The 14388-nt window shown below is 37.1% G+C and overlaps 1 protein-coding gene across 2 annotated transcripts; it reads right to left on the minus strand.

Moving 5' to 3' along the window:
• Positions 1 to 336: 336 nt before the first annotated feature.
• LOC140229669 (dynein axonemal light chain 1-like) lies at positions 337 to 14259 on the minus strand. Of its 2 annotated transcripts, none has more exons than XM_072309914.1 (9): positions 14123 to 14259; positions 9927 to 9968; positions 9195 to 9331; positions 8614 to 8669; positions 5671 to 5726; positions 5052 to 5141; positions 4284 to 4374; positions 2939 to 3025; positions 337 to 1769 (listed from the first exon to the last, which is right to left on the minus strand). In XM_072309914.1, exons 1-9 carry the CDS (start codon positions 14123 to 14125, stop codon positions 1726 to 1728), a joined length of 606 nt encoding a protein of 201 aa, XP_072166015.1. In that variant the 5' UTR covers positions 14126 to 14259; the 3' UTR covers positions 337 to 1725. The 2 variants fall into 2 exon arrangements, with proteins under 2 accessions (XP_072166015.1, XP_072166022.1); XM_072309921.1 differs by lacking the exon at positions 14123 to 14259 and adding an exon at positions 13779 to 13903.
• Positions 14260 to 14388: the final 129 nt, after the last annotated feature.

Below are 14388 nucleotides of genomic sequence, written 5' to 3' on the forward strand. Positions count from 1 at the left end.
TTGTTGATACACTGTAAACACTTTATACAAAGATATGGACAGTTTCAGGAGGCAAAATTTCAAATATTACGTACATGTACAAGAGTATTGCTAGAGACATTACCACCTTAAATTTAAGATCCAGATAAACTAGTAAAACTCTCATCTAGGAATGTCCACAAGAGCACTGCATTTATGTTTGTAGCACAATATACCAACTGCTCTGTTAACACAGGTTCTTGTCAATAAATATTCCTTTTAGGTAAGGCCAGCACTAAGACACTGTCTTCACCCGCAAATTTTCATTTAAGCTTAGCCTTGGGCAATTATATGATGGAATATCCTTCTCTTTCCCCCCCCCCCTCCATCAGAGATCAACAAAGTTATTTTTGAGGATCAGCCATTATATTCTACTCAAGAGAATCGGGGGTTAACTAGCTTAAGTGACATAACTATGAATGATTTCAAAATCCAACCTGGTCTGGTGTGGAAAAAGAATACAAAAATAAATAAACAATATGTCATGCATTGGTGCACATGCATATTTAAAGCATTGAAATTGCAAAGAGTACTCCTTGCAACAAGTGTCCATATATTTCTAAAATTCAGAGTGCCACAGAGTATGTTCAACATGAACCACTGCCAAGATCATGTGAAATTCTTGATAGCTACCAGTAATACTGTACAAGCAAAAATTTCTGTGCGCGTAATTGTTTGCGCTCTGCCATGTAAGATGAATTTTGCATTTTTTTAATGCCATAGAATCAAAACATAAAATGATGTTACATATAATAAGCAAAAAAAAAAAAAAAAAATTGCATGCTTTTATTTTTGCACCAGATTCTTGTTGCACAAAATGCGCAAAAATTTCCACTTTTACGGTATATGATGCAAAATGAGGAGCTATAACTGACCTCGGAGGCATAGGTTCACTGACAATTAGAGTGCAAAATCACATAGCTTATTATTATTATAAGGGGGATTGGTGGTTGGGTTAGAAAGAAACAGGAAATGTCTTTTAAATGTGGAATGAAGATGGATGCAACATACCGGTAATGCACACTATTTCATGTCGCACATGTCATCCAATACAGGACCTACACAATAGAGTCAGCATCTAACACTTTCATAGATAACATTTGTTCTCACTGCATTAATGCAAACTTTGTGGATAAGTTTACCTTTTTTCCTGAGCAGTATCTCACTTACTTAGCATGAGGGCCTAGTGCAGACATAAATCTGACTGGAAAAAGAAAAGGAAATGACAAAATAAAATACTTGTGCAAGCTCTTCTCGTCAAAGACATCCAAACTCTGGCTTTAAAGAACAACAACATGAATACAAAGAACACTGCCACATGAATGTGGAAATGGTAAAAGCAGGCCAGATTGTGGTGTCATCAAAAGGAGTGCTGAACAGGGCGTGACTCTCGGCAACTCGTACGGCATTCAGACGTTCATCGTTGCAAGTGGTTCTCCTCGGGGATCCACTCCACAACCCAACATCCACATCGGTATCACGACGGGAGGCACTTCAGGGCATGAGGTCATGATGGCATCTGCAACGCACGATGGGTGCATGACATCGGCGTACTTGTGGCCAACAGAGGCGCCACTTTCTGTGGTACTACAGACAGACTTAGTTTGGGTAACAGAGATTCCCGGACGGAGACACTCAATGGTTTTATCAAAATCAGTTCAGGATGGTTTTTGTCTTTTTTCTTTTGACAGTCAACCACTGCTGGATCTAGTCTTCTTCTTCCTCCTCATCTTGCTTGATGACAGTCACACCTACACAGAAAAACACAAGAAAAATTCAGGTTTTGGCCGTAGGAACTATCCAGCTATAGTTATTAGCAGCTCTGAATTAAAACAAGAATGTTACAAAGAATACATGCAGCAGTTTGTACATGTATTTGAAAACCCCCTCCTTTCGTGCATTTGCTCAGCAAGAGTGAGCATGTCGCAGATCTGGGGGGTGTTTCATGAAACTTTTTGCCGGTGATTTACACCGACAACTGTTAAAAGCTACTGAAATCCTTGCGTCTGATTGGCTGATAGCAAATTTGTCGGTGAAAACCTCCGACGAACTCGTTGATGAAACGCCCCGCTGGACTACAATGTAATTTCTGGTTACATACTTTGGATACTCGTTAAATTATGAACAAGTGCGGTAAAAGTGGATATTTTCGTGTGAGTAATTTTTTGCGCTTGGCTAGGTAAGATGAGTTTTGCATGTTTTTAATTCCAGGGAATCATGACATGAATTACTGGAACATATAGCAATCAAAAATATTTGCATGCTTTTATTTTCACGCTGGGTTCTGGTTGCGCATAAAGCGCGAAAATTTCAACACCACGTAAATTTCCACTTTACAGTAAGGAAACTATTACGAAAATGAATTTGTAAGAAAATGAATCAATTAATATTTTGTAGATGTGACAGCCCAAAAAGACTTTACGACTAAAGACAACGTAGTAGGTACTCATGATATTTCAAGTGGCATAAATACATGTATACCACCTTCTTTGTTTCAGTATTTCCTGCCTACTAAGTACTTTGAAATATCTATTTTCAATATTCCGGCTGATCCAAATACACAGCAAAATTGAAGATAGGTGTATACTATATTTTTAGCAAGTCTAATTTTTGGGTGAATCAGAACTTCACAACAATTTCACGAGTAGTTAAATTTGCGATTGTAGAGTACATTACTGAATGGAGAAATGTATGCTTGCATGTCACATTCATGTTGAGATCAGAGTTGATAACTTCTTGTGTTTTTAAATTCGCAAATAGCACACATTTTGCGAAAATAAAAACCTCACGAAATATTTGGCGTATAAAGTAATATAAATCAAGATAATTATATGAAGAAAACCAGAAAGTGGGAAAGAAAATACATGTAAGCTGGAAAATAAGAAAAAAAACAACAAAACAAAACAAAGAAAAAACTGACCATCTAGCTTTTTAAGTCCTGGTAACCTCTTGGTGACCTGATCCCTGAAGTCTCCTTCTGCTGAGTGCTTCTCCTCCAGAGGGTTGCCTGTGAAGACCCACACAAGATGTATCGTTCAGAAATATCCTTTGCGGAATACATATATCCGAGATATATTCAAACACAAGCACAAAGAAATACAGACTGCCAGTCTGAACATGTGACCCAATTTCATAAAAAGTTGATGATATGACAGCAACTCTTGCTGGAATGGCAATTGTCATGGTAATGACAAAAATTTGGCTTTTGCTATGAAGAGATGCTATTCCAGCAAGAGTTGCCATCCTAACATCTTTTATGAAACGGATTCCTGATGTGAAGCATCCCTGAATGAACACATACTGGGAAGATATCTAAGCAAAAACTATGAGCATACAAGACTTGAGAAGCCCTGAGCAAACCCTGGTCAAATGTTTCTGGAAATAGATCGAGGAAGACAATGAGACCTTGTAATGGTGACGAAAGGGTCAAAGGGCATGCGTTGCATGACATGGAAACAGCCTACAATCTATGCAGAACGACGCAGCTATTGTCTTTGCTGTCGTGCAAAACGTACAATGCAGCAAGACTATTGTCTTTGCTGGGCAATGCGTCTGATCCAGCGAGACTATGAACACTGGATGTGCGCAAAGCATCCACTGCCAATATCCACTCGTCTTGCTTTAGTCATTTTCTTATTGTTGACTATGAATTGGTGGCAGTTTTTGTACGAAAATTGCTGAGTCATAGTTGGTAACAAGAAAACAATGACTAAAGCAAGATGAGTGGATACAGGCAGTGGATGCTTCTACTGTTTGTAGTCTCGCCGCATCAGACATATGGCTTAGCAAAGACAATAATCTTGCCACATCAGACATTTATTAAGAGCGCAACAGCAAAGACAATTGCTGCATCCTCCACCTAGATTATAGGCTATGAACCCTCTAATTAGCATGCTGTTTACATTTCCACTATTGCTACAAAAACAGAGAAATGCTCTCCATTTGTTTTGTTCCTGAAATATGTTTTTATTCATTACTTAGCTCATGAAAATCCTTGTGTAATGATTCTGCATAAATTAAGCAGCATCCAGAAAAATTATATAGGTCTATCTATCAATAATCACAAAATGTGTCATGTTGTGTCTTTCTTCACCATCAAGAAGTGTAACCAGTGTTCTAAAAAAGCTTAAGATATAATTGTGTCTTTATAATTAGGGGTTTGTTTTTTTAGGTACATATGAGCCCTCTGAACATATTAAAGTAATAAAGGATTGAAAGATTGAATCTCCCTCAGCTAAAAAACAAAAACAAAAACAAATACTGACCAACAAAGACGAGTTCAACAAGGCAAGGCAGCTGCTGCAGCTTGTCAAACTCTGCCCACTCCTTCACTGAATTGTTTGACATGTACAGGACCTGCATGGCACCACAAGATAGAGAGACATAGGAAATGTGAGTGAAGTTGCTGATAAACTGGCACTATAGAACTCATGGAACCGATCACCTTCAGCTGCAGTTGCAATAACATCAGCACTTTCTACCAAATTTGACAAATTGACTAGTCTGTATTGTTACTGTATATTTCCAGCAAAGAGAATATCAAACAATCATTGGTAGATGATCAATCATATCTCTTTCTGACCAATACTTTTACACGTATGATATAAGTTGATTGACTTCATCATTGATATCAGTGTCTCATGCTCGTTTCTCTAACAAAGAGCCAAGTTGTCAGAATTATCACTACAGTGCGTAGAACAAGATCGCTCTGCTCGTTTTTGTTTGTCCTGTTATTTATTCATTGTCTGATTTCAACTTGTCACAGGTCCCCCCCCCCCCCATCCCCCTTAACAGTAATGTCACAGATGACAGTGGCTGACTTTGTCACTACTAGAACTCTTTTCAGCAGATGGTAAAAGTTCAGTAATTCATTGGCTAAGTCAGTATTTGCTTTGAAAGGATGCTTTTACTGTAAGTCTGAAAACACCATATTTGTGGACAATCAACAACAACAACACAAACAAGGTTGGCTGCCAAAAGTTTGTCAAAACTAATTTTTCTAATGATATACATGTGCATCCTTCTGGCCTCACCTGTAGTTTCTTGAGCACCTGAATCCCCTTCAGCTTTTCAATGTTGTTGTATGAGATCCACAGCTCCTCCAATGTGTCAGCCACTGCTTCCTGTGGGAATACATCACAAGTGGATCACATTAAACACACACACACAGACACACAATCAAGGAATGAATGAACTTGTCTATTGTGACGTACCACATCTAAACCAGGGTTATGTTGCAATACATTGCAAGTCACAAGCATCAATTCGCAAAGCCGGGACAGATTGTAAAGACGATGTTTTCTTGTTATATAATGTATTGTTAAAGTGCATGTTATCAACAAACACAAATAGCCATAAACTCTAAAGCATTACTACATGTAAAATGAATCATTTTGATAAAGATGTAGAAAAAGACAATATGAAAATGAGAAAGAAAATTATCCATACAATATGTATGGGAAATGCATGAATTTAAGTTTTAAGGACACAAATGAAACAAGTTTGCTCTCATACGTCTCAAATGTTTCATTGATGTCCAAATGACTTGGAAATAGAAAATGTAGATTGAAACACCACTGAGCCAAGCACATAAACACTGACCAACCAAAAACACAGTACAGCAAAAATATCGAACAACAATTTATCACTTACCAAGCCATTGAGATTCTTGATTAGATTCCTTCCGAGTGACAGAATTTTCAGATTCTCTGAAAACAGATGAAAGTAAAGTGCCATACAGCATTTATTCAAATACAAACATGCAATTGCATCCCAATTTGAAAGTAACATCCTGTACTTGCATTATGCAATGGGCATTATAATACCTCTGGCACAGTGCCGTATATTAAGAGAGTCTGGCCAACTCATAAATTGGACGCCATGTCGTTACCCAGCGTACAGTGCGCTTATGGTTTTAGCGTGTGCGCTTGGAGGGATAAGTGTGTACGCGCAGGCGTCCCAAAGGCACGGTGTTGCTTGACTTTTCTTTCTCTTACCCAGAGAGGGAGAGGGAGAGAGAGGGGGGGGGGGGGGGGGGAGAAAGGGGGTAGGTTGAGGGAGGGACATTCTTTCATTCCATCCATGTTGAACAAAGCCAACAATCAATCATTTTTACACATTCAAATAGACACAAGCACACGGGTATACCGTATAAATAATAGGGAAGCTGTCTAAAGGACATAATTCCTGAATATAAAAAATGATGAATTATTGCTGTGAAAATTAAAGAAGAATTCACAGTAAGTCGTATCGTAAACTTTCACTAGACTGTATGCTATGTATATTGTATTTAGCAAGTTGTCCAGGGAACAAGAATATTGTATAACAACATGATGTATTATATAAATTTACAATTCTAGCTGTGCAGAGGATAGACGAATTCCACAGTTATTACTGTTTCCCACGTAAATACATTGTAATCATCAATTACCATAGTCCCATTATGTATGAAACTGACATGAAGGCCGATTAGTATGTAATTCAAAAGGAATACACCTATGTACAATGTACAACATGAAAAAGTGACGTCACCGATATTAAGGCATATGTAAAATGATCTAAAATTGTTTAAAAATAATATCCAAAAAAAAAACAAAAAACATGTTGAACGAAAGCACAAGTACTTTACCTGGATAACATAATATGAGGGATATCCTCAGTGACATCTGTACCAAATAATTAAAAAAAAAACCCACACAAATAAAGATGTCCTAATGGCGACCGGTATTCCTCCGCCATATTACATTGTTCTCTTAGCAGGTGTAGAGTACGTCTCGACAATGTTACACGACAGTTTCACATAATTGGCAGAAAAAAATGGCAAATTTGTCACTAAATTTAATGCGTCGAATGTTTACTTTCCTTGAACTAGGTGTGAATGGATGACTTTTATTGTTTAAGAGAGCAAGCATTAAGGAATTTGAGCATTTTTACTTTTGCTTACTTCTTCTCACTACTTTTTACTTACTATTATTTTCATGGCAATACTTTCAACGGTTATTTTAAAAGTATATAGAAAATTCTGTCATTTTAGTATTTTCACCTACCTTTGACCATCATGGCCAAAATCTTTCCCTATCACGCGTCATTATGTAGTAATGATGGCATGCAAATACGTGTACCATACTTGGTTTTAAGTTTGTGAATTGGGTAATTTCCAAGGTCTTTAGGAACTGCATGGGTAATAGTATTTCAACAATAGAGAGTAAAATTTTAAATATTACATTTTACCTGACATTGATCCTTGACCCTTACCCCCCTCCCATACCCCCCCCCCCAAAAAAAAAAATAAAATAAAATAAAATCACGAGAAAATCACGGTCCTATAAGCCCTATAAGCTAAGAACAAAACTTCATCCACTCACACAAGCATACATGTCAATTTTCATTACCTCAAACGGTGTCCACAATATTGATTGCGATATGAAGGACAGACGGAAGGATGGACGGACGACCAAAACAAATGCCTCAGGCGACACTTTTGTATGTTATGGCGGAGACATACAAATGTGAATCAAAACTTGGATAGTCTGAAAGACACCGCGAGGAATCCAAAGAAAACAAAGCAGATATAATTATTTTTCCCGTCGCACACTGATTTCCCGCTTTTTCCTTTGTTTTGGATCTGTCGGAAAGCGGTGCATCATTACACTAAGAGCCAGGTCGGTTCGCGCAACACCATGCTGCGCAGGAAGGCATGACTAATCTTCAGTTTATGGCAATAAGATATCAAACTATCTTTCGTGTTGTACCTTCTATATACTTAAGTAAAGTTGACAACCTTACGGCAATGACATATCCCCACTGCACCATGACTGATATTCAGGGGAAGTCCCCAAGGCAAGCAATATTAGCGCGTAGCTGCGTGTAGCTGCGCGTAATGAACAATGGGCACTGCGTATGAGCTCTGCTAGCGCCCGCGTGATTGACTTTGGTAACGACATGGCGCCTGTAGGTCACGGGACCAGCTTTTGACCAATCACAGGCTTCAAAACACCTAAGCCGAAAACCGAGTTGGCCAGACTCTCTTGATATACGGCACTGCTCTGGCACTACCTCTGGCGCCCTCAGGGGGCAGAAACATATAGACAGAAACATGAAACAAAAACAGGCATAAAAAGCAACAGATGGTGACTCTATATCAAACTTTACTCTTTTATTCAGAATCATGATAGTATACATGTATAAGAAATTTATGAGTTTTCATTGCAGGGCAACTGGTTGTTGTTTAAAGCTCTCTAGTACAATGCAAAGAAAATCAGTGGAAGTTTTGTACAGGCGACACTTCTTTAAAAGAAATCGAGTTTTCTTTTGCTATATCAAAGTTTTTTTAATAGCCAAACAGTAAAGTATGTAAAGAGACAGATGATAATTTCAGGGACTTAATTTTTAATGTGTTGCTACAAGAATTTTGTTTTAACTGTGTTCATTGTAACGAGAGTGCACTGTATTGCCAAGCCATCTGTGAACATTAATTTTGATTTACAATTTTGATCAATCTGTTTGCCGAGTACTACCTACACGTGAAAATTTAAGGAAATACACATTGTAGTAGAACATAAAAGGCAAGACCATGGAGCTACTGCATGTACTTACTCAGACCATTCAGGTTTGCAATCTTCTCTATCACATTTGTTGACAGTGACAGTTGTCTGAAAGGAAAATCAAGAAACAACATTATTATAGCAGTGAATACCTCAAAATGCACAGAAGTTAATATGACAGTTTTTAAGGCACACTAGAACTACATGTATGACATTACCACAATCCTATGAAAACACTCTCACCACCCATTAAAAAAAACAAAACAAACAAAACAAACTTGCAAGACATACCATCTGATTTAGACTAATGTTTTACTACATCAAGGCAAGAGACATTTGAAATATGCTAAACCTTCAATACTACTTACAGAAACAGTCTTCGCTTTTAGGCAAATACTTTCAGCTGAACAATGACAATAGACTATGGCATGTATATTAGTACGTCTGTGTGTGTGTGTGTCTTTTACTTCATTTTGCATTAATTTGTTACAATGAAATTTGTATTATTTTGCAATTACCTAATTTGTATATTGTTTATATGAAAAAGAAAGAAAAATAAAAGATTGACCCCCTCCCCCCCCCCCCAAAAAAAAAAAAAAAAAAAATTAAGAGATCATGTCTTCAATGACTCACTCGCAGTTGACCAGAGTTGAGAGGGAGGCATCCATCTTGTCAATGGGTGGATACTGGAAGGTGAGCTTGACCTGCTTGGCATCAGAGGCCTTGACCTTTGCCTGGCCCTCCTCCAGCTGCTCATTCATAGCTGTCTCCTGTTGCCCAGCAAAAGCAAAGCAAGATTTATCACTCCAGCATAGGAAACAGAAAGACATGCTTGCAAATCACTGTACAACACTTTTGGCATCAAATATTACACAGAATGGTAGGTTAACTCAAAATTGGTTCAATATGTTGGAGCAATTTTCATCAAGGTACTGTGAATATCCATTATGGTGCCGAGTTCAGAACTTTATGATCATTCTAACAAGGGCATCACTTTTACAAAATACTGTCTCTAATATAAACTACAGATTGGACACTTTGATGATGTGTATTTTGGTGACAACGATACACACACAAAAAAAAAAACAACAACAAAAAAAAACATGATTATAATCAAACATATGAATCATATACTGTAACATCATTTTTCAAATTTGGTATGGCTGGTCATTCAAGTTCAAGATACAGAATTCTTTACAATAAAGTAATTTACAAATAATACAGCACAATTGATTCAGAACAGCTTCCAGATAGTTATTCTTGGAATGAATGGAAATATACTGTACACTGTATATCTTAAAACTACAGCTCATATAATCTAAGGACATTGGGGACTATCAAATGCCACACTTTCTCTGAACTTACCCATTTTGCTAGTGCTTCTTTGATTGTAGTTCCTTTACTTCCCTAAAAAAAATGAATAATGAGAAGGAAAAATATTGGGGTGATATTTCAATAAGACAAGAATTTAGATCACAACATCGTATATCCTTCCGGTCTTTTTTTTTTTTTCCACCTTTGTTTCTGTTAAGTTGCACTGTCTTTAGTGGTGAAGAGAGTCTCTAATACCTGTGTTCATGAGTATAAGACACTTTCAAACAAAATAATTTCAGTGCAGTTAAACTCACATAAGTCGATCTTCTCGGGACTGAGCAAAACACATCGACTTAGGCGATTTTCGACTTGTGCGTAAGTCGAAAAAAAAATCGACTTAGAGTTACACCACACGTACATATGTATAATGTACTAGTACATGTATGTTGTCTACTCTGGAGCCGAGAGCTGGAGCGGTGTGCCCGATATTTGCCCTTCAGCAAGAAACTTTATCCACATTGATGCAGGCCAGGGCTCCACACTAACTTTTACTTTTATAAAATTATTGATTTTTATTCTTTGGTGACCCGAAAAAAAAAGAGAAAAGAAGCAAAACTAAATCGGTCCTACTAAACATAGAAAAATAAATATTAAGTATTACTGAAGTGAAACAGGACGGTACCTACGTGTAAAATAAATAAATAGGAAATGTAATCATCTTATTCCGATATTCTGAGTTCTAAGATTCAGCAAATAGGCTTATAGATTATTATAAAAGTTGATGCCTATTAGCTGGTCAAAATTTACGTTTGAAATGAGAAAGTGGGAGCATTTGCAGACATTTGTAAACATCCGTCATTTGTTTTAGCATCGTAAAGAGCCGAAAGTTACTGTAATTTATTTCTGATTGTAAAAGCAATCATCCACCATTTAAAAGTGTGAACACCTTCCGGAGCCGAATGTTACCGTTAATCATTTTCAAATGTAAAAACAAGCAATCGACATTTATTCTAGGATCTTACGGAGCTGAATATCATCCTTATTCATTTCCGAACGTGAAAGCAAACATCCGCTTTTTATTTTATCATCTAACTGAGCCGATTGATACCGTTAATCATTTCCAAATGTAAAGGAAACAATATGTTACTTATTTTAGCATCGTACGGAGCAGATTACCATTATTTGATCTCCAAATTCAAAAGCAAACACCCGACATTTATTTTGTGATCGTAAGGAGCTGAATGTTATTGCTGTCCACTTCCGAAAGTGAAATGAATCATCTGACAATTATTTCAGCATCATAAGGAGCCGAATGTTATACTGTTTTTCATATTTGAACGTCAAGGCAGACATCCGACATTTACTTTACCATCAAACGCAACTGAATGTTATTGTTATTCATTTCGAAATGTGAAATAGCAAATGTCTGATATTTATTTCAGCATCTTAATTATGGAGCAGAATGTTACTGCTATTCAGTTCCGAACGTAAAAGCAATCATCTGACATTTATTTTGGCATCTTCCGGAGCTGAATGTTAAATGCTATTTACTTTCGAACGTAAAAGCGAACATTCGGCATTTATTTCATCATCGTACGGAGTTGAATACTATTGTTATTCATTTCCGAACGCCAAAGCAAACATTCAACATTTATTTTAGCATCTTCCGGAGCTGAATGTTATCGCTATTTACTTTCGAACATAAAAGCAAACATCAGACATTAATTTTATCATCGGACGGAGTTGAATACTATTGTTATTCATTTCCGAACGTCAAAGCAAATATCAAACATTAACTTTACCATCAAACGCAGCTAAATGTTACTGTTATTCATTCGAAATCTAAAAGCAAACATCCCACAGTTATTTAGCATCGTGTGGAGAAGAATATTACTGCTATTCACTTCCGAACGTAAAAACAATCATCTGACATTTATTTTAGCATCTTCTGGAGCCGAATGTTATTGCTATTTACTTTCAAAAGTAAGAGTAAACATCCCACATTTATCTCATCGTCGTTCGAAGTTGATTATTATTGTTATTCATTTCCGAACGTCATAGGGACAATTCGACATTAAGTATTTTACTTAAGCATCTTCCGGAGCTGAATGTTATTGTTATTTACTTTCGAACGTAAAAGTAAAAATCCGGCATTTATTTTATCATCGTATGGAGTTGAATATCATTATTATTCATATCCGAACGTCAAAGCAAACATTCGACATTCATTTCAGCATCTTCCGGAGCCGTTTTTTATCCTTATTCATTTCCGAACGCAAAATCAAATATCTAACATTAATTTCAGCACCGTACGGAAATGAATCTTACCATTTATTCATTTCCAAAAGACAAGCAAACATCCGACATTTATTTTAGTATTATACGGAGTCGAATATTACCGTTATTCATTTCCAAAATTAAGAGCAAACATCTGACATTTATTTTAGCATCTTATGGAGCCGATTGTTACCGCTGTTCATTTCCAAAACTGAAGGCAAACATCCGGCTTTTTTGGTGGCCCGGCATGCGTTTTTTGGTGACCCCGATTCGATTCGCGAAAAGACTCCGCTAAATATAAGGCATAGATCGCTACACTCGACCGGGGTTATTACGTCGTCCTTTCACCAGGTCTCGTTACAAAACCAAAATCTGGCGTGAGTTCTTGCGTTACCTATCGTTAATGTTAACGAAACATCGTTAATTTGCGCTAGGGATCGTTACTCATCTTTACTACAAACGTTCATTTTCCCGATCGTTAGTGTGCGTTACTAACGATTCAGGTGAAACCGCTTGTGTTAATGAAACGTTAATGTTTATCAACGCAAAGTTTCTTTTGGTATATACTGTAAGAAAACAAAAACTGGCGTCTCGTGATTTTGACAGTGATTTATTACACAATAAAATCTTATTCGACTTAGGCACAGTAAATTCAATGGTTTTCCGTGAAAGTGTTCTTGGAATTTCATCGACTTAGGCGAGTATTCGACTTACAAAATTCGACTTGTGAGTGAATTAATACACGTAAGTCAATGGGAAAAAATCGGGACTTTTTAAAATCATCGACTTACGCGATTATTCGACATATGCGATGTCGACTTAGGCGAGTTTAACTGTATTTCAATAGAGTTTACCTATCAAGTTGAACTATGACAGTACATAAAACTTGAGTGTAAATGAAACTTCTTTCATGAAAGTGCTGCTTCAGTCTAGATAAGACTTTGTATCTACAGCTGTAGGTCACAAATACTGCAAAATGTTTTGACGTCTAACATTCTTATGATAAAACTTAGGAGGTGGAATCCAAGAAAACCTAATGCCTAAAAAATGCAATAAAGAAGGTCATGAAATGTTAAAAGTTGCTCCATTTTATTTGATTAAAAATTTTGTCACATTGATGATTTGCAAATTAGCTGAAAAGAAGGGACAACATTACCAACAAATCTCTTACTTGGTAAACATTCAATGCCTGAGAGAGGCGAGATAGGTAAATTACTAAAAGAAAGTACTAACGTTAGTACTGTAAAAGTGGATATTTTCGCGCAACTTATTGGCCAGGCAAGAAGAGTTTCGCATGTTTTTAATTCCGCGGAATCAAGACATCACGCACAGGAACATAGTTAGGGTCTATGTCAAGCAAAAATATTTGCGTGCCTTTATTTTTGCGCTAGTTTCTGGTTGCACGAAATGCGCACAAATTTCAACACCACGAAAATTTCCACTTCTACAGTACTAGTACTAGCCTAGTAGATAAGACTAGACCGTCTATGACAACTACGACACGGATGTTGCGTGTGCGTGTCAGTACTGATGGTGATTGAGTAGAATGTTTAGTGTCGACAGTCTGGTCTTAGTTTGGTAATCATGGTAATCATTGGTAATATTAGAAATAATAGAATTTGCTACCGGTTCAAGGGCAGTGATTTGGCTCAGTCGACGTTGGTAGCGCGTCTACCTCCTAATCCATATGACGGTGAAGACTTCACGCCTAGTCTAAACACAAAATCACGTTATCGACGACGTATGTGCCCTGTCCGTAGTCAAGGGCAAAAAAATGCACGGAGAGCGGGTGCATAGCCATAGCAGGCGCAGCTATGCAGCAGCGCCAGACCTTCCCCATCAGATGACCCTTCTGTAACTGGCCTGGTTCCGCATTGCCACTGAGACTGAGTTTACGTGACAACTTCACACTATCGTGAAACCCCTTAATGGTCACTTTAAGATAATGTAAGAGGAGGACGTATATTTACCATTTCGTCAGATCTGTTTTTGGTACTTTTCTGGTTGATGACAGCGTATAAAAAACCTGTAAGGTGCGTTTATAGAAGAAGTTTTCAAATGCTCTATCGGAACAAGACGCCTCTAGTGTGTGACCATAGAAACTGCCTACTAGGCTCGTTCACAAAAAATATTATTCTAAATTATAAGATGATCTGTAAATAATTATAAATATCATAACATTTTTAAAATTATATGTAATAGATAAATTATATTTAAAATTGATAAAAGTCAATGA

The sequence above is a fragment of the Diadema setosum genome, chromosome 1, assembly GCF_964275005.1.
Source record: "Diadema setosum chromosome 1, eeDiaSeto1, whole genome shotgun sequence".
NCBI lineage: Eukaryota > Metazoa > Echinodermata > Echinoidea > Diadematoida > Diadematidae > Diadema > Diadema setosum.

Excerpts from the sequence above, each read along its gene's own strand:
- LOC140229669 (XM_072309914.1), bottom strand. Across the intron at positions 9,332-9,926 it reads AAGAAGCACTAGCAAAATGG|GAGACAGCTATGAATGAGCA; the intron begins GTAAGTTCAGAG and ends GCTGGGCAACAG. Across the intron at positions 5,142-5,670 it reads TCAAGAATCTCAATGGCTTG|GAAGCAGTGGCTGACACATT; the intron begins GTAAGTGATAAA and ends GTATTCCCACAG.